The sequence below is a fragment of the Acanthisitta chloris genome, unplaced genomic scaffold, assembly GCF_000695815.1.
Source record: "Acanthisitta chloris isolate BGI_N310 unplaced genomic scaffold, ASM69581v1 scaffold6459, whole genome shotgun sequence".
In the NCBI taxonomy this organism is placed as follows: domain Eukaryota; kingdom Metazoa; phylum Chordata; class Aves; order Passeriformes; family Acanthisittidae; genus Acanthisitta; species Acanthisitta chloris.
In genome coordinates, this window is record NW_008691941.1 from 107,721 (window position 1) to 129,233 (window position 21,513).

At 36.4% G+C, this 21,513-nt stretch overlaps 1 protein-coding gene across 11 annotated transcripts in view; it reads left to right on the forward strand.

Moving 5' to 3' along the window:
- The window catches only part of RIMS1 (regulating synaptic membrane exocytosis 1), a 121,804-nt gene that overhangs the window by 82,049 nt on the left and 18,242 nt on the right, over positions 1-21,513 (forward strand). For 9 of the 11 annotated variants that reach the window (XM_009082435.1, XM_009082437.1, XM_009082440.1 and 6 more), the window contains one exon: positions 3,804-4,036. The exons of the other annotated variants lie outside the window; for them this stretch is intronic. In XM_009082435.1, the coding sequence (XP_009080683.1) occupies positions 3,804-4,036 (233 nt within the window). The remainder of the gene's footprint in view (positions 1-3,803; positions 4,037-21,513) is intronic. 11 annotated transcript variants of the gene reach the window in all.

The following is a 21,513-nucleotide window of genomic DNA, read 5'->3' on the forward strand; positions in this document are numbered from 1 at the left end:
TGCTAGCTAGGTTTAAATATAATTTAATAATTTACCAATTCTAGCCACAAAACTGCAAAATCTTCCACCTGCATTCAAATGAATGTGTTGATAATCACAACAAGTCCAGTAAAGGAAAATTAAATTTTAGTGATGTTATTAGCAGAAAGATTAAGTGCAAAGGGATATATGTAAACCTATGCAGATCCTTTTTTTTGGTGCTTCATAAATTACAATTTTACAATACTGAAGAAAGTAACAAGTATTTCTTCAAGTGATAGCCAGTAATGCAATGGAAAAATATTGTGTTCTAAGGGTACTCAATTATATGGTGTAAGAAGACTGAATTTGAAATGCCCATTTTTCTTAACTGTTTCAATTAATGGCAAATGACAAAACAGTCCAGGGATTAGAAGAATAGAAAGGAATCTTAATCTGTTTATTTAGTTGTGACAGGGGGGGAAGCATTGGACAGCATAGGATCCATGGTCTTATCCCATTAAGCACATTTCTAGCAAATTAAGAACTGTTTTGTACTAGTACACTAGAACATATTTCCTAAGAAAGTAGGACTTCATATTTGCAAAATAAAAACAGGTACAAGATTAAACTGAATTCTAAATTTCTCAGTTTTGGTGGGGTTTTGGTTTTGGTTTTCGTTGGTTTTTATTAAGGTGAATCTTCTAGTTCCCTCTACCTGTCACAAAGAATAAAAAATGAAATTTATGTGGGTCTTTGTAAAAGGTAGTTTATCTATTTCTCAGGAAGTATTCATAGTCTCTGAATTAGTGAATTCATGCGTCAAAAACATCTTTTTGCCAAAGTTACAATACTATCAATTCTTATTTCCCAGCTGATGGACATCATTATCTCCTAAATTCATATTAAATAACGTGAGATTAGAGCATTCCATGTCCATTGTAGAAAACAAAAGTGAAGGCTAGCATAAAAACATTGTAATTTCAGTATTTATCATATTCATAAACACCTGAAATTCAATAGAGCAAATTCAATAGTATGATAAACAATTCTTTAATGGCATGGCAGATTTTATAGTCCATTAAACTTTATTGCTCAAAATTATATGTTTATAGATTAGAATGTAAGTAAAGTACATGTCAGTACAGCTCAAATGTCAGCAGATGCTCTCAAAAGAGAAGTATTTTCAGTTTCTCTTACTGAAGTATCAATACATAAACTCAAGCACTGACAGAACTGACAACTCCATGGCTCAAAATGGGAACAAAATGCCAACAGAAAGTTTTGTGTAGGGACCATCATTATCAACACAGAGAGAGTCACTGAAATCCAACTCCAAGTGCTGGTGGAAAGGTATTATCCACATCTAATCAAAGTAGGAAATAGGAGCCCTAATAATAAGGCCTATGTGATTCTGTCCTCTTCAAGTGACTTTTTTGTGATTTTCATCACTGCTTTTTAAAATTAGTTTGCAATTTGAAGAATAATGATACCTATGTGACAATCCCAATTTGTGTTTTTTCATTTTGCAGTTTTTGTGGAGAGGTAAAGAATGGATTCTGTGTTCCCTGAAAGAAAAGTAGCTGCTGGGTTCGATTTTAGGTTAGGAATTTTGTGAAGTTGAGGTTATTGCATTCTGTGAACCACTATAAAAACATCATCATTTAGTGTTCACTGCAGCTTTAGAAGCACCAAAAAAAAAAGGATCTGCATAGGTTTACATATATCCCTTTGCACTTAATCTTTCTGTTAATAACATCGCTGAAACTTGATTTTCCTTTACTGGGTCCTAGGACTGCAGTTAGGGTTAGGGTTAGGCTTTAGAAAGCAGCAGTATATGTAGCTTATAAAGTAAACACCTACACTATATTAGGGACCTGATTTATGTCAAAGCCAAGAATTAACCTCCCCCATGAAAACTGATCTCTAGTTTGAAAATGGGAAATACTTCAGGCATTTTTTTCTCAATTTGATATTATTTTTAAGTGAATAGAACTAGTTTGCCATACACAAAACCTTTTCCTTGATACTTGCATATTTCTATTGGAGTTGGGGTTTTTTTTCAGTTACAATTCTTCCTAGAATGATTGACTATGTGTGTGTGGATGTTTGTGTGCTCACATACGTATGAGTGAGTAAGTGCTGGGGAAGAGACAAAGGAATTTTATAAAGAGACATCAAAATACATGCCTTATTATTTTTGCCATGCAAACCCAAAAGCCAGTCACTAAAGTTTCTGTGGGATGGGAGGGAACAAGAGAGTACCTGTAGACTGAGGCTCATGTGCCTCAGGTGGTCCACTAAAATGTGTTCTTGAGTACTTCAATGCATCACAGCACCTTGTTCTGTGTGAAGGTGATAGGGAATTTTATCTGAATTTAACAGGAGCAGATCCTAAGCTCTGAGCATAGTTAAAAGCCTGTGCAGAGAATGCTAGTGGTCATTAAGTGTTGTCTATTCAAAGGCTTTACTCATCCAGCTTCTTCCAAAAATGCTGTCTGTTTTTATCTGCTCTTACTTATGGTCACACATTAGTAAATCCTGGTAACTGTCAGTAAAACATAATTTAGCTATGCATTATTTTATATTCTCTTGGATCTGTATTTGGACAGGACTGATTTAAATTTTAGCAGGACCCAGATCCATAGAAGTCACAGGATGTTATCTTTTTTCCCATACACCCCTTCATTTCTCCCTGGCATGATTTCCTACCCACCTGAAACCAGCCATGACAAAGAAGCCTGTGCCTCTAACACTTCTCCTTGTCTTGGAGGGTACACAGGGAGGGAAGTTGGGGACAGGAGCAGCACAACACATCTGCTGGGAAGGGAACCTGATGGGAGGGACAGCAGGACTGTTGGTGAACAAATAAATTTCACTTCAAAATACAGAATTACTGAAAAAAAAATCCCTAAAATTAGTATGTTACCAGTAGGCCTAATCAGCAATACAAGATCAAGGATTTTCCTACTTGCCTGGCTGATTTAACAACTACATCTGAAGTGAGTCTGGCTGCAGCTTAAATTTCTGTATCTCTGTAGGGTAGCCACTAACTTTGCATTGCCATTAGAGCTAGGGCATTGCTTGGTCATAGTAGAGTTAGGACTGTGTATTAGTATGTCTTGTGTGTATTTCAGACTGTTCTCTAGAGCGTGTTTCTGAATACTTTATGCTGCCTCTCTGTGCAGGGGCAGAAAAAGGATTTGTATAGAAACATTCAAATGCAATGCAATAGCTAAAGGAAATCAAACAGAACTGACAGAGCAATTCATCTTTCTGTCAATCAACGAAAGTTCTAGTGTGTCATTAGAGTTTTTTGCCTCAACATTATTTTGCCTTCAGACTGTGATTATTGCACTTACCTTTAAAGAAGTGAGAGACTGAAGACCCAGAATATACATACTATATTATCTCTTTCTGTGAAGTATGAAAATATAGATGATGTTTTCATATTTATTAGGTCTTAAGGCTTTGGTGAACAGAACTGATAACATGTGTTACACTACTGGCCCATGTTAATTTTCTTTGGTTGTAAAATTTTTTTTTTGTTTCTGTATTGAGGGAAGGCTTCACATAACTTTTAAGTGTTGCATGTCTCTTTTTCTGTCACTTCAAAACATGGGAAAGTGTTCATTTTATTTATTTCCCCCAAAGAAGTGAAGAGCAAATTACAGTACTGGAAATATGTACTCCGAGGAGCATCAAACTAACCTTTAATTTGTGATCCAAATAAGTGAAAATGTACCAAGGCTTAAAAATAATTTACTAATTTTTTGTTAAAAAGGCTTTTGGAAATGCTGTTACACAGACGAATTAACATGTTTGTTTTTACTTTGTAACTGTAGTACATTTACTCCTAAAATGCAAGGCAGACGGATGGGGACTTCAGGGAGAATCACTAAGAGCACAAGTGTGAGCGGAGAGATGTATAAGCTGGAGCACATTGACGGGAGTCAGTCGGACACGGCTGTCGGCATGGTGGGAACAGGTGGGAAGAAAAGGCGTTCCAGCTTTAGTGCCAAAGTGGTTGCCATAGTGTCTCGAAGGAGCAGAAGCACATCTCAACTTAGCCAAACAGGTGAGTGAGAAACACACTCTTCGGAAACAGGACTCTCACCAAACATGGTTTACCATTATTTCATCTGTGGCATCTGTGTTACATGTATATGAATATAGAACACTCGGGAGAGAAGATTTTCCAGCTGTGAATAAATTTCTGAGTCATTTTCTTTGATGATTAGACATCTGAAAAAAGCAATATACCAATGCCTTTTAGAATATGTACCATATAACTTTCAGTCCTGATCAATGAAAAGTGTATTTGTCTCTTAGAAGCCTTGTTTACAGGTAGGCAAGGAACTGCAGAGACATATGTGGGTATCAGCAGTGGATAATGGTTTGGCTAAGAGCAGCTTTTATGTGCAGGAAATTTCTTCTAGCAGAAGAGCTGAGTATGAATGTGGGAACTGAAATCTGAGCAAATGAATGGCAGTTATGCAACTCTGATAAAAGGTTGTACCTGTAGTGGCATAAAATATGTTTTTAAAAACTACCTTTGATTTCTTCATCAAGAGTAAATCCAATCTTTTTTTCCTTTAAAAATGACACTGGAAAATTGGGGTCAGTTATTTCAGATAAATTAGATGATGGCATGATGCGTCATTAGGGACATAAGACTTCCAACTCTCTTGCAACTTCAGAAATCTTAAAAGCTTCATATCTGCATAGCCTGAAGGAACAAAAGCTTGTATAGAAACATACAAAAGGGAAGAAAAATGTTTTGAAGTCCCTGTCCTGCTCCTGAACCCTAGTGAAGACTTTTGCTCTTATCTTCAGTGGGAGCAGGATCTGACCCTAAGGGTTCTTTCTTACTAAAAGAAGGAAAAGAAAGAGGAAAATCTTCAGCCTAGCATTGAATGCACTCACATTGCAGGATTCTTCTCACATAGTCAGGGTAATCTAAACTAGGTAAGTAACAATATTGTTTATTTATACCATCAAATATCTCACCCATTCCCCATGGTTTTCTTTTATTGCCAGATGAGCAGTAGAAGTGATTCTTTCACAATATAAAGCTTGATCAGCTTTAACAAAAAAGTTGTGATACTCTTCTACACTACTCATGAATCTTAAGCCAGAAAGTATATAATCATGCAGTTGGACCAAATGATAAATGTCACAGATGTATGAAGACAGGCTGAGGAATTTGGGGCTGTTCAGCCTGGAGAGTAGACTGCATGGAGACCTCAGAGCAACTTTTCAATACCTGAAGGGACTACAAGTAAGCTGGAGAGGGACTGTGTTAGGAACTGCAATGATAGGACAGGGGGAAATAGGTTCAAACTGAAGGAGGGAAAAGTCTAGGTTAGATGTGAAGAAAAAGTTTTTTACGCTGTGGGTGGTGAGACATTGGCACAGGTTGCCCAGGGACATGGTGGCTGCCCCAACCCTGTCGGTGTTCAAGGCCAGGCTGGATGAGGCCTTGAGCAACCTGATGTAGTAAGAAGGTGTCCCTGTCCAGGGCTAAGTATTTTACAGAATGCTTTTTCTGGTTTGATCTGGTGATCCTTTCTAGCTCCTAAATCTCATTGAAATAGGAGTTCCTGTGCAGAACAAATCTTTGCTCCATCTTACTCAGTATTCCAACTCTGACTGGGAAAAAGGACTGTATGTCTAACAAAAAACATAGGATGATTTCCCTCTTGTGAGCCCTAATTCACTTTTGTCAGTGAAGTTAATAAATAACTTAAAATCTAAACTATGACTTCCAAACACTTCTCAGCATTAACTATGTAAAGCTCAGATTTTCCCATTCTTCATAGAAAGATACTATAGCTCTCCAAATTTTGCTTGGAATTTTGAAAGGAATGGAACATCTGAAGTTGTAATGAAACTCAAAGAGCAAATAAAAGAATTGTTATTATGTATTATTCACGATTGTAAAACAGACCTGCAAATCATATTTACTTTGTCTTACTGTGGCTCAGAATAACAGTACTGTCTGTGGCGTAAGAAGAACAGACAAAATGTGTCATGTTTTGTTAGTCACTACTTTTTAAGTTAATTTTTTTCAGAAATCAGTGAACTGAATTAATTTGTACAGCAATATATGCATAAGACTTGGTAGATTTTCCAAATCCCATTGTTGGAGACTCAATACTCGCCCAAAATCAGGGACCCACTACCCTTCCTTCCTGTAGTGTACAAGATGGGAGGAGAAACTTATATAGGTCTAATTAATTTTAATGTCTTGTGCAGCTTAATAATGTCTCTGCTATTGAGAATGAAAAGAAATTCTCCTAGGACCTTCTGTAAAATTTACTGTGTGAAAATCAGTTCTAACAGCCAAATTCCAAAGTTTTAGAAATTATGTGAAGGTTTATGGGCCTGGATACTTGGAAAGAATCTGTAAGTGTGACTGCTTCACTCAGGAAGTAACTTACAATCTGAACATAACCATGTGAGAATCATGTGAGAATATATGACAGAATATTTATAATGTATTTCCCTATGTAAAAAATGGAATTCCCTGCTAAAGTACATTTTCTGTAATTTCCCGTAATTTTCTCCATGAGGAAGGCTTTCTGTATGTTCTTCTGAATTAAGCTCCAAATTACTGATTTCAGATAAGGTACTGTCATCTAAGTGAGGAAATTGTCACTGAGCAGTGAGGTTCTGATAATCTTGTTAACCCCCAGGATACTTGTACTCCTTTTGTGACCTCACTCCTGCTTCAGGAACTCCTCTTCATCTGGCTGACTGCCTCACATTTCACCTTCTAAGTCTGATCTCAAGAAGGCTTTCTCTTGTGGCTTTGTGGTGAATGAAGTTTAGGTAAAGATTTAGAAAAGAAAGTCCCATCCATTACACAAGATATCCTCTGGTGGTGGAGAATATGGTTCACTGGAGATACTTAGGCTGTTAACAATCACCACTAGTCTATTTTAAACAGAATCCTGACTGGGAAACATGGGAATTAAGGGAAGTAAAGCAGCTTTCCAGGCTCAGCCACATCATTTCAGAGTAGACACAGCTAAGAAAAAAAAATCCATTTTTAATTTTCTCAGTCCTTCTCTGATAATGTCAGTAGGACTAATGTTCTGTCCATCCTTGTAGTAATTTTATGACACAGTGAGAGATTTCCTACAGGTATAGATAGTATGGACAGCTAAAGCAGATAACAAACAAGAAATTAAATAAGCTGGAGGGTGAAGGCCTTTGGGATAAGGACAGGTTGTTGTTATCTTTCTTGAGAAACACTGTTGCTTCTTTCCATAATTTTGTTACCTTTTTTACAAGAGTCATGACAATCTGTTCTTGTAGTGGTCAGGCTTTTTTTTCCCCCCAGCAATTCATTTTGATTGATTAAGTCTCAATTATAAACAATGACAAGGATGCATTTCAGAGCATGATTATTTTATCTTATAACCTGAGTTTATTTTTTATTACTGTAGTGAAATTGTGCTTATCTAAAAAATTGCATTTATTTGATAGAAATCTGAGTGCTAGCATAAAGTTCTAAGATTCAATAAACCGTCTATGATTATTAGACTGGATAGAAAACATGAAGAGCAGGAAGGAATAGTGGATATAAGAAAGAAACTGGTTAGGATGGAGGCATCAGCTGGTCTTCTTAAACCAGGAGCCAGAGAGTGCTTACTGGTTGAGTTTCTAAGACAAAAACCACAGTCAGATCTTGTTAATATTTTAATGAGAGCTAGTGTGTATGCTGCTAGAATATGTTGATGGTATGGATTTGGAAAGTATGTCAGTTCCAGGTAATTTAGAGGAAGGATTGATGAACTTGAGGACTAGAATCGTAGAACTTGGAAAAATTGCACCAATGCAGATTGTAAAATCATTCCTTTCAGAATGACTAATGATAATTTCCAGATGGAATCTGGGAGCTCTGTCATCTAGAAAAAAACATAGGAGAAGGAAGAAGACGTGGGTATAATAAAAACCACAGAATGAATGTAAGCTGTGTAAGAATGTATAAGATCTGGCCAGGAAAACGCAAATGCTATCCTGGGTGCATTAGTCAAGGTGATTCCTTGGAGAGCCTAGGAAATGCCCACATTACTGAATGAGGCACAGCTGGCAGCTCATCTGCAATACTGGTCACTCAGCATTTGAGAAAATGAATGCTGGATGTTTGTCCTGAAGGATGATTTATTGCCTGACTTATTCAGCCCATAAAAATGAGGGTTGAATAGACAGAAGAGTTTTGGAAGCTAAAGGGTAACACCACCAGAAACAGTGGTATAAGAACAAACAGGTATAAATTAATTAAAAATTGCTTTTATATTTATATCGAAATTACAATAAAGTTTCTAGTAGAACAGAGAGAGGCATATCTTAAATCTCTCAAAGCATTTAGCACAGTAGGGAAACAGCCTTTTTTTTTGCTTCTTATCTAGCACAATACCCCATTGCTGTTTTCACAGGATTTCTTTTCTGATATTACTTTCTTGTATTGCCATCTTCTGTTCATCCAGATGGAATGCTGCAAGATAGCAGATTTTCTAATGGCAGGTTCAGAAAATTATCTTGGAATTCAGAATTACCATGAGTCTTAGAGCTAGACAGTTACCCCACAGGTTTAGTTTAGTCTTCTGTAATTCACATGTTGTTCTCTGTGTTTTAGACGAGCCTTTTCAAGTGCTTGCTTACATTGGACATTTATCTCTGCAAGAATGGTTTGCATTTACACATGAACTTCTGTATCTACAGATATCTCTGTTTCATTTTCTTAAGTCTGCATGGTTTGCAAATCTTTTCCTTAACTTTAGACTACGTGTACTTGTAAATTAACTTTCTGCACCCTAGCAGAAGTGTGGTGGTCTGTCCTGCAGCTCCCTCATTAGCCTGGTTTGACTGTTCAGTATTATCTCTGCAAGAGTCTTTCCTATCTGGGTTGTTATTTTTCCCAGAGCAGGCCCTTGGAGCTTGCTCTGCATAGTTGTGGTGACCTATGAGGACAACGACTCTATTGCGCAAAAAGAACAATGGAAGGAGATTGACATTAAGATAGAGTTTTCTTTTCAGTAGATCCAAAAAAAGCCTGTAGTGAGGCAGCAGGGATGGCCATGGTTCCTTAGGAATGGTGACAGGATCTGGGCTCTAAACCTGACAGCCAGCAGCAAAGAGCACCCCCCTGAACCCAGCAAAGCTTCATGTTGATCCTGCACCCACATGTTTTTGGGGGGGTTGGAGGAGAACAAAGAAAAAGACCTGGTTATTTTTGTAAGAGGAACTCTTTGTTCTAGTAATGATACTTAATTCTTTGAAACTATTGAGTGAATGTAAGCATGTTCTCTTTTATTTACTGTTGCCGTCTCAGAGGAATTCACTACCCTTAATAGAAACATAATTCAGTTCCAGTTACTCATCTTCCAAAAGATTTCCTAATAAGGGCTAGTATTTTCAAACAAAGTCTCACTGCTCTGTTGAGTTGGTGCTACATGTGGCTCTTTTCCTTTTTCCTGAAATATAAATTGTGACTGTCTCCTGTAACATAGCTAGTTGATTGTACTCAGTAGTATTCATTTGCCTTTCTATTTGCAACTTCTCCTAGATTTTTTTAATAGAGATATTACTGCATCAATAACTGCACTTTGAGCTGTTTCCAATGTATTAGAAGCATGGGGTTTAGGAGAATTTATTACTTTCCAAAAGCATAATCTTGATTATGGCTAAATTATGACATGCATGTCTTGTATAATTTCAGAACATGTCAAATGGATTTAATAAGTGTAACTTCGCTGTTGTGTTTATATTGTATTTTCTTATGAAATGTTTTATAGAAAGGCCTACTTAATTCTATCTTTAACTGAGTTCTGCTTAAAGAGGATTTTTATTTTATTTTTCATCTGATTCATACTGTGTTCACAAGCTTTACTTTGTGCAAGTTGAAACACTGAGTTGAAATAGTATCAAAATTATGACAGAAAGAGGAAATAGAGTGATGCCAGAGGACTACCAAGAGGGGAAAAAAAATCTACTATCTTCACATTTAAAATTTCTGCATAAATGCCTCTCTGTAAAAGAATGTCAGTCTTAAAACTTGAATTTTATTACTCTTCATACACTTTCTGCCTGATCATTTCCACAGTTTGTGGCATTCTGGAACTTATGGGATTTTGTAGAAAGGTTTAGAGTATCTGTGGTCAGTCTACTCTCACTCTGTGGCATAGAAATTAATCCCTTTGTCAAATAAGAATACAGCCCCTTTGTTTAGAGTCAGATGATCCAGCTTAATTTTGATAGAATTATTTTTTTCCTCTCAAAAGCAGTCCTTTACTTGTCTAACATAGACTTTGATTTTCATTTGAATGAGAGAGTCTGTTCAGTATGGCATTTCAAATGCAAATATCCTATCTCTAAATCCATGAGGGACAAGAAATTATTTAGTTCTGTATATTTTAGAAAATAAAGCTGACTTTTTAAAATCTTGAATTTAATTTTTTTAATAAGACAATTATAAAAATGTGTGGTAATAATGCATTTGATGATAAGATACTGGTTGGATGAGTTTAAAAAAAAGGTGCATTGAGCTGAATCCGAAGAAGCATTTGAGTCACAGACATTACAGAAACACAGAATCGGTGAGGTTGGAAGGGACCACAGTGAGTTATCTGGTCTAACCTCCCTGCTCAAGCAGGATCTTCTAACAGCACATGGCTCAGGATTGCATCCAGACAGTTCTTGCATATCTGAAGTGAGGAAGAATTCATGACCTCTCTGGGCAATCCATTCCACTGTGCAGTCACCTACATAATAAAGAAGTTCTTCCTCTTATTCAGGTGGAGCTTCCTGTGCATCAGTTTCTGCACATTGCCTCTTGTTTTGTTGGTTGGCACCACTGAGAAGAGCCTGATCCACCCTCTTGACATTCTCTCTGCAGATACTTATATACACTGATGAGGTCCTCTCATATTAGTAGTTCAGTATGCAGACCCAATGTAAGGAATAAGAGTACAGGAATACTTTTTGCACTTTATTTTGTAGCTATGATAATGTGCATGTCTAATGGTGCTGCTAAGAAGTATTTGCTTGCCCTTTAGTAAGCAGCAAGAATTGCTCAGTCTAGAACTACATTTTCTTACCTGTCTTTATTTCACCCCAAATGACTGATTAGAAGACTGTATTTGTAATTGAAGTAAAGGGTAATACCTGCCACAACTCAGTATTTGCAAATACCTAATACTTAGAAAAATCCTGTACGCAATTTTAATCTTATTTTACACTTTGACATGTGAATGTGGAGATGAACTTTGAGGGATTTGTCAGTAATTTTAATTTATTTTTTGGCTAGGAATACAATGATTAGAATCCAAATGGAAAGCAGTAAGCCTAACCTAGGACAAAAAAGATTCTCAGCAGTTTTTAAGGGATTTTCAAGGATAATAATAATGATTATTATGATAATAATAATAAAGCTTGCTGCTTTTACTGCAGCTGATTATGATAGTGCCTTTATAAAACAAGCTGTTTTATTTATTTATTTATTTATTCTATCTATAATGGAACTAATAGTCTGCAATACAGATAATGGCCCTTAGATACTCCCAATTTTGTATCACAAGTAATGAAATATACAGAACTCAGTAAAATTATGAAAAGAAAAAGATTCATATAATGGTTTAAAATAATTGTAAAAGTTTTGTCAAAGCTGGATGAAAACTTTCTTCAAATCTAACAGCTTATAATGTCCATCTTAAAAGGACACGATTTAGCTTGAGTGCTTCCTTAAATATGAATAAATATGAACGACATTTTTAAATAAAATGCTGAAAGTGTCAGAGCAGGTTCAAAAATATTTCAGTGTTGCTGAATACTTTTTTTTTTCTTCAAAAGGTATTCAGCTGAAGACTTTCACTCAGCTTTGCATAGCCCTGGGTACATAGTTTCTCCATGTAGGAGCTTTGCATATGAATAGGAAAGAGTCTGAGCACACCAAAGGTACAATCATAAAAGCAATTCCCTTCTCCAGCACCTTTTACAGATCAAGAAGGGAGGTTGTGTTCAGCTGGCTGAGGTCCACGTAACAGCAGCATTGCAGGACAGGATAGGAGAGATGATAAACAAGGTGGTGGATTCACCATCCCTGGAGGTTTTCAAGATGAGACTGGATGTGGCACTTAGTGCCATGGTCTAGTAACGGCAGTAGGGTTGGACTCAGTGATCTTCGAGGTCTCTTCCAACCAGGTTGATTCTATGATTCTGTGTGTTTAAGGACAGTCACTGGTATCATTCCCACATGCATCTGTCAGGCAGTGTATCTGTTAGCCAGGGCTATTGGCCAGTCCAATGTTGACTTTGTTTCCGAGAAGGAGCAGCAGTCTAATGTAAACTGTGTGACAAAGGAATTAGATCTCTGATTTAATAACTTGTATTGCCCAGAGACCTCTACATACTTTAGATGGCATATAAATTAAATTCACGTAAGTAATAGCCCCTTTGGCATGCCTTAAAATAGAACAAAGGTGAAGACACGCACCCCATAGTACTTGCTAGTCCAAACTTTCTTCCTGACTACCAGTCCAGAACACAAAGAGATGAGAAAAAGTGCATCGAGGCACCCAATGAATTTCTTCTTCAGAACAAAGCTTGGCTCTTCACTGGCATCTGCTTGCAATTCATGTGTAAATGCTGCTGATGAGCAGTGGCTTTTATCCCCTGGAAATGTCTGCTCCCTGTGCATGTGAATGGCTTTCATCAAAACATCCATGTGTGATTGCTTTTTCAGTAAATCAGTCAGACACTGGTGAGATTTTTACAGAGGTTTACATTTGAATATGTCCTTTTATCTTTACATTATCTTTTCCCTTGTACATGTTCTGGTATTTAAAGTGTTTAAATTAAACTTTGAGTAATTTTTAACCACGCCATTTGACTAGCCAGTTTATTGTATCTGTTAAATTTTCTTCAAATTGCCAAGAAAAGACAAGTTAAAATAAGAGCCCAGGAAGTTAGAGATGTTGGGATCTCTGTCAATGGCATGTTGTCAAAGTACAATTATTTTTTTATCAACTGTGGCATATTTTTACAGTTTCATCAAGCTTTTGAATGTTGTGCCAGCTTTTCTTTAGTTTGATAAACATGCACTTTGGAGAGTGTGATGGCGATAGAGCTTCCAAAATGGGACCAATATTGTAAAGTGATGTTTGTTTAAATCTCTATTGATTCCTATTGTGTTGTTACATGTTAGGCATGTCAGTTATTTGGTATAACTTACTCTGAGTAGGGCATGAAAATACTGTGCAATGCTGAACTTGAATTACTGTTTCCTCTTGTACAGACCTCAGTATAGTTAGACCTCATAACAGTACATGTGGCCTCTGTGTATCCTCAGGTCTCTGTTAGAAGGTTCATCCCTGAGCTTGCTTGAATTTACTGAAATTTGACAATCTGTTTAGATTTTCAGACTGAAGTCTACAAATATTTAACTGCTGTGTCATAGACCTAAGACAGTCAAAAGGCTGAAAGAGTAAACTACAGTATTTTTTTAATGAACTCTTGGGGTTTTATCATCATAAGTTACCTAACAATTGCTTTAAAATTACTCAGTATTTATTATAGTTCTTGATGTTCACGGACAGACACTAGTATATGCTTTACTTCATTTACCCATATAGCCATTTTTCATGTTGCAAAAAATCAGTTTCTGGTTCCTAATCACTTCAAAAAACATTGCTTTACCAGGAATCTTAGAAATGTTTTTCTTCTGGGAAGCTCTAGATATCTGACAGTCCCAGCAGAAATTCTCTGTGTGATGGAAGCTTAACCATGCTTCAGGTCAATCTAGGTCAAGGCTAAGCCCAGAGGAAGAAGTTGTCTTTCTGGTTTACTTTAGTTCTGTGCTCTGTGAAGCACAGATATTTTGTGGTTAGATAAGATAAGGTGACTGCCCAAAACAGACACCCAGCTCCTGTCTTTGAAGCTTGGTTTTATACGATGCTTGCAAAACATCAGTGTGAAGCACTACTGAAAGTTGGGGGATTTTAATGGTGGATTTTGTGTCTTTGGGATAAAAATCAGTGTCTTGGAAATCCATATATTTGTTATGATTTCTCTGGTCTCAGAAACAGAACTTGTCAGATTGACAGCTTATTTTAATGCAGGTACATGCAAGTAGATTCCTGTTTATAAAGCAGGATAAAATATCCAAAAGCTTTTCCAGAGATGACTCTCAGGGCTGCTATTTTGATTAGTTTTGCTTTCACATGGCTCTTGATGGCTTTATTTATAGCTCTACCATTTTGTTAGATTTGATAGTGTGTTCTCTCTGAGAGCATGGCCAGACTTAAACACTGAATTAAGTATAGATGTGACCTAGGATTTATGTACTTTTTGCTGTAGTTTTACCCATCACTCTTCCTTTGAAAATTGCCACTAACCATCTTCTTTCCTGCCTGATCAGCTCTTTTCTAGAGTTCATGGTCAGGGCAGAGTGGGGGGATTTCCTTGACGAGGCTCATCTGCTTTCTTCAGTCTGGACTCCAAATGTTAACGGGGGAAGATGTTCAAGGGGCACACAAAACAAACTCCAGGGTACACAGAGTAGTGTTCGTTTGTTTTTTACATACTGCAAGTACTCTGTTGAAATTTAGTATTTATTGATAGGAAAAAAGTAATTTACCAGGAGAACCAAACCAAACCAAACCAAAAGTCACTTAATCTGGTAAACAAACTCTTTGTCTGGAGTCTCAGTAATGGCCCTTGTTAGGCACAACCACGTGACGGAGCAGAGTTGCATTTGTATTGCACTTATTTCTCTTCCTTTGTGAAAAAATTCACAGCTCTGACAATATATGACAGGAAGAAGAGACCTATCATCTCTAGCATGTGTTAGAGCAGGCAACTTTAATATATTTATGCAGGGATTATAGTCGTAGGTCAGGAGTTAGCTCTTAACAGATGGACCTTTGTCATTGACTGGGGAACACACAGGAGAAAAAGTGGCTGAGAAGGTGACATAGAAACTGTGATGGGTTTGAGTAGTAATTTACAGTTTTACTTTAACAGCATTTACATAGTTGAAAATACAGTTTTATTCAGTTTTTCTCAGACAGAATTTTCATGCTCCATGTCTGGGTACCCTATACTCTGCTTCAAGGGAATAGCCATGTTTATGGCCAACTTGGCAACAATGTCAGGAAATTTCATGAGATCCCCATTTAGCCAAGGTTCACACTCTCCCAGTCTGCCTCACAGTTTCTGATCCTAAGTTTGCCCATGGCCAAAATTCCAGGAGAGTGACTTTTCCCCGTAATCATCTTCAGATTGTACCAGCTTGTCACTATACTACTCAGAGTTTACAGATTTGGACAGGGAGATACTCTGTAAAGGAGGGAAAAATAACCTCTCCAGCCTTAATCATTCTGGTCCATCAGAAACAAATCTTTCTGTGCAAATGCTGGTGAATATTTGATGTCATTAAATGAGATCAAACCAGAAGAAATAAGGAAAGGCAGTTTTACATCTGATGATCTCCTTAAATATCTTACCTTTTCTGATAAGCAAATGTCATCATCAAAAGTAAGACTATGAGATCACTATAAATCTTTCCAATCAAAGCAAAAAACTGAATAACCATGTAGATGGAAATGACACAGTGAATTTGAAATTTATTAACTCCAATTACTTGTGCTCTCAGCACAACTGTCATGATCCAAGCCTTCCATGCACTGTCATCAGTCAAGCAGAATATATAATAACAGCATTGCCCTGTGATACAATGTTTATGATGAAAATGTAAGTACTTTAATAATGTTCTTTTTTTTTCTGTACCATTAACAAAAATGCTGCTTTTTTTTTTCTATGATATGGAACTGCCAGTTTCTGCAAGCTTAGAATATGATAATACTTTCAGTCTTCAAAGGGCAATTGGAAAGCACAGCAAACTGCAATGTGCTGCTTACTCATCTAGTGTTGCCATGTGTTTGGTATAATGAGCAGTAAATAAACACTGTCTCAGTTTTACTCTGGGGAAGATAACTTTTGTATGTTAATGCTTCTGTTCATACTATGCTTTTTTTGCTATTGTTTATATAATACTTTTCCTTTATAGTTGCAAATAGTCTGTTGCTGAAATGGGCAAAAAAATATATGGAGAACATGACCTTTGGTTGGGTTAAAAGGGAGGAAGAGAAACAGTGAGGCAAATCAAATGTCCAGTTGGATCTGTGATTGATCCCATAAGGAGGGTGGATGAATGATGACAAAGACTGAGAGAGGACTTCTTCAATACATATAAATATCTCAAAGGTGGGTGTCAAGAAGATGGTGCCAGACTCTTTTCAGTGGAGCCCAGCGTCAGGACAAGGAGTAATGGCCATGAAGTAAAACACAAAAAGTTCTGCCTCAACATGAGGAGGAACTTCTTTATGTTGAGGGTGGCAGAGCACTGGAACAGGCTGTTCCAGGGAGCTTGTGGAGTCTCCCTCTCTGGAGACATTCAAAACCAACCTGGACATGTTCCTGTGTAACCTGCTCTAGGTGACCTTGCCTTGGCAGGGGATTTGGACTAGATGATCTCCGGAGATCCTTTCCAATCCTTACTATCCTGTGATTCTGTGATGTCAGTTTAGAGTGACAGATATGACATCTCTGTACTTTCTTCTCATCTTTTACTCTTTTTATCTGTGTTCATTTGGTGCCCATGACTACAGTATTTGCAGTCCTTATGACAGAAGCCATGTGCCTTAGAAATGTAGGATCATCAGTGTTTTGTAAAAGAACTGTGAGTTAAATGAAGTTGCAAAATTGAGAAGTGAACCATGATGCTTTGCATTGCAGCATTCCTTTTTCTCTTGAAGACCTTTCCAAAGACATGCTGGTTAACTTGTTACATACACACGTAGTTTCTCTTTATGCATAAAAAAATATCTCTGTTGGTGGGATATGATTATTTTTAAGAAATCAATTGCTCTTGAGAGCTTGGTACCGAAATATACCACTGATTTCAAGGCTTAAGAGTTTGTTCACCCAATAAGACTGTTCTGTGAATATACAGATCACCTTTTGCAGATTGTTTTTCTCTGTTTGCTGTCCAAAAATTTCTATCCTGTTAGAGTTGTAGTAGCAGTATAGCAATCATTTGGCAATCCCAACTAGAGCAAGAACTGCTATGGCTGCTATGTAAACATGTGCTGTTGAACTTTGCTTTGCAGTGCAATTTATTTTATGTGCTCTTAATTTATGTTCTGACTCTTAGTTCATCAGATCTCTTTAATAGTAGTGATGGTTCTTTGCATTGTTGGCAGCCATAGGCCTGAAAGCATTTTACAAAGGAACGGTAAGTGCCATTGTCCCATGTTATTGAAGAGCAAACTCCAGAACTGGAAGTGATCTACTGAAAATCTCAGAGTCTTCAGAAGACCCAAGACTTCCTAACAGTCTTATAATTGTAATTGCCAGATTAAAAAATATTTGTGACTCTTTGTGTCCCTAGGAGCATGTGATAAGAGAAATAGTAATCTAGTGTACATGTCTATGTATAACCACATGTGTGCAACCAGATAGGGGTATTGATTTAAGGAAAGAGTCCATGGGACCTTAAATGCCCATATTTTGAAGTGTGTCTAAATATCACTTACATATTAAACATGTTTAATGATACTTTCAAACTAGGACAGTCTTAGCTTTCTTGAAATGGGAATCTGTGGCTGAAAGCAATAGAATGTTTAAGCCCTACAACATGTTTTAGTAGGACTCACCTCTGCTGCTGGGTTATAATGTGGATCATTAATTCATGGCTTCATTTAGCATCTTCATTTCTTGTGTCTTGCTACTAAGAATGCTTCTATTTGGGGGATTTTAATTAGTTACTCTTTAGAGGTAAATGCAATAAATTATTCTCTGCAGTGTAAAATTAGCTAAATGAGCAAGTAGTGGTACCTAATTACTTGATGTATTTTAGTGATATTATTATAAGGTATGTTGGCCACAAGTTGAATTGAGACTTCACTGTAAGAAGATTGTTAAAATCTTTTAAGCTGGTGAACTTGGTTGAACTGTGAAGAAATGCATAAGATATGTGAACAGCTCATTAACTAAATTAAAACAGCTTCATCCATCACTGGATAGCCTTGCAAATGTATATGTTTATACTCACATCCCTTTGACTGTTCTTTCAGCTCATGTTTTGTACTTCAGAACATAGCATGGTGACGTTTGTAATCTAGCTTGATGGCACAGTGCTGAACTCTTTGTAACAAGATCTTTTTGTGCAGATTGCTAGTTTTTCTACCCAAAGAATAGCTTCTCAGGGTCATAAGTTATCTTTACAAAATACCTGAAAATACTGTGGTCGCCTGCCTTGCTCAATAGGAAGATGGCATGATAAGAGATCACTTCAGCATACACAAGATGTTCTCCTTTCTCTTTCTAATCCTGAAGAAAAGCAGACCAGAATTTCACCATGATTCTGAGTTGGTGCTATATTTATTACTGTGCTGTTGGGATGAATAGAACAGAACATAATATAAACTCATGGATTGTGAGTTATATTAAAAACATAATGCTGTTTTATATAAATCAAGTCCTAGTAGCAAGGTAATAGCAATTATTTCAGATTTTCTGACAGCATTGTGCTGGAACAAGAGTTTATGGGAAAGTTGACTTTGGTTTCTAAAGTGCATTATTTTCCTCACTGTTGAAACACATTACAAACATATTGGAAGTTTTATTTAAATAGGATGCATTAAGTATCCAGATGACAGTGAGGTCCAGGGAATAGCTTCATGGAAATCTAAATATGGTGAACTTGGACATTGGTGAAAGTTCTGCATGCTTTTATGAATATGTAAGACATAAAAAACCCGACTTCTTCCAGATGTAGGGGAAAAGAAAATATTGAATAGGACCTGCACTTTGGATTCATGTTTTTATATTTAGTTTGATATGGTCACTGAGCCTGTGTAGCCCAGAGTTGCTCTCAAGACGACAGAAAATTGTATAGAGAAGTTCAGTCTTTTGAAAGTTTTGGTCTTTATTGTGCATCTTCCCCTTTCTCAACATGGCATACACATAATGCAGTCTTCAGTGAAAGACCACCACTGGACAAGGGTTCCATTCAAGGGTTACAAAGATTGCTTTTAGTTTAACATTTCAATGGAAGAAAACTTAAATTAGCCTAAGAACTTCTCTGACTATATATTGGAAGCTCTTGCCTTGAGAGAGATGCCTTCGATTTTCCTCTGAAATATGTTCCTTTTGTTAAAAATTAAATAGCTCTTGCTGAGAGAGATGCCTTTGATTTTCCTCTGGAATATGTTCCTTTTGTTAAAAATTAAATGCATGTATTAAAAGCTGAGGAAAATAGGAGGTAGCATGAATATATATATATATTCATTTGGAAACATGCAATCAGAAACATTGTATGAAAGAATTATTAAGTAAAAGAACTTTTAGATTTGAGTTAGATTTCGGTGACATTGGTGAGAGAGATGCCTTTGATTTTCCTCTGGAATATGTTCCTTTTGTTAAAAATTAAATGCATGTATTAAAAGCTGAGGAAAATAGGAGGTAGCATGAATATATATATATATTCATTTGGAAACATGCAATCAGAAACATTGTATGAAAGAATTATTAAGTAAAAGAACTTTTAGATTTGAGTTAGATTTCGGTGACATTGGCTCCTGTTGCCACTGAAATGCACATTAAAATTCACTTCAAAAGAAAGTGAAAATAGTCTTCATTACCTATGCTCAGTGGTGCATCACTAACAGATAGGGCAAATCTTGTGATTGCAGACTCCTTTTAAAATATATCCTTCTTCTAATTTCTGACATGCTAGTTTTGATATTTTCTGCAGTCTAAAGATGGTGCATTTAGTAACAAATAATCATTACAATTTAAAGGCCATGAAATAATTATTATACTATGTATGTTACTTAAGCTTATTCAAAGTCACTTCTATATTGTTTCTTATTCTGGCAGTAGTGATCTCATTTAATTTATCAAGGAGCTTCCCAAACTTTCTCTTTTGTGATATTTGCATGCTCTCAGTGTCATCTTTCATTGTGATTTTACTAGAAGTTACCTGCCAATTAACTAGTTTTACTATGTCTATCCAGTCCTTGTTCAGGAGGGTAGTAATATCAGCTTTATGTAAATAAGCCAGGGTTTATGCAGATTTTATGGTTTTATTTTTTCTTTCCAATATTCCATCGTGTTAGATTCTATTGTACTCATGAAGTTTTAAAGTCTGATCTATTAAAGAGGCTATAATAACAAAATTGCATATTTCCTTAGAGTCTTTCCTGACAATAGATCTTCAGGTTTACCTTATGTGATCTTGATTTATAGTGTACATAGGAATCTATTTTTTTTCTGTGCATATATTGTGTTTAATCCTTATTTTGATGTCTTACCTGGATTCTGTGCTTAATCCTTATTTTGATGTCTTACCTGGATAAAATTTATGTCTTATTTTTGCCTACTATTTCACTGGCCATTGCTATTTTTATAGCAGCCTGTACTCAATAACAGCTACCCTCTCACACTTTGAACACACCAAAAAGAAGCACTCTCATTAATGATCACAATAATCCTGGGCAGCAAAAAGAGCTTTATCTGTCCTGTGCTTAATCCTTATTTTGATGTCTTACCTGGATAAAATTTATGTCTTATTTTTGCCTACTATTTCACTGGCCATTGCTATTTTTATAGCAGCCTGTACTCAATAACAGCTACCCTCTCACACTTTGAACACACCAAAAAGAAGCACTCTCATTAATGATCACAATAATCCTGGGCAGCAAAAAGAGCTTTATCTGTCACTTCCAAGTAAAAAATACTATCTGAAATAATTTGTGTAATATAGAGATAATAAGAGATTAGTGCATCTGTTCCAAAGAGCCTGACCTTCAAACCATTAGCTCTGCAAGATTCAAGAACCATGGTGTAATCCTGCTATGAAAGGCAAGTTTGTTTTACTTTTGCATTTTATGATCTTCATCCATGAGCTAATATATATTGAAATCCCTGGAAACACGTAGTACTACTTGGCTTGAGTTATTCTATGCTAACATAGAGACTAAAATTACTGTAAAAGGCATGTTTCTGTTTAACCAGTAGGAAGCCTGGGACCATGAAAATAATGTTTGTTTATTATATTTTAATTCTGTGCCGTGCACTCTGGGGACCAAAAGGAATTTTGGAATTTGAAATCTGTGGTTCAGACTGGCAAACTGACAATTGCAGATTTTCATGTTTGTTATTCTGATGTGGATTTGAAAATTTCCCTTCATACGGAGCTGTTCAATTTTCTGCTGCCTTTTCTCACTTTCTTCTGTGCTGATGTTCATATGCAATTTTTGTTTTCCGGTTTATTTTAAAACAGTTGCCATTTCTTCATCTGTGATAGGTTTGTCAGTACCTTCTGTATCAATACAGCAAGAAAATTTAATGCTCATTCCTAGCCTCTGCTTTTGAATAATATAGAGATAGGAAAATGAACCGTTAAATAGTTTGGAAGTAGTGGAATTAATTTCATAATGTACTGTATTTTTTGTTGCTAAAATACATGGAACAAAATTTGTG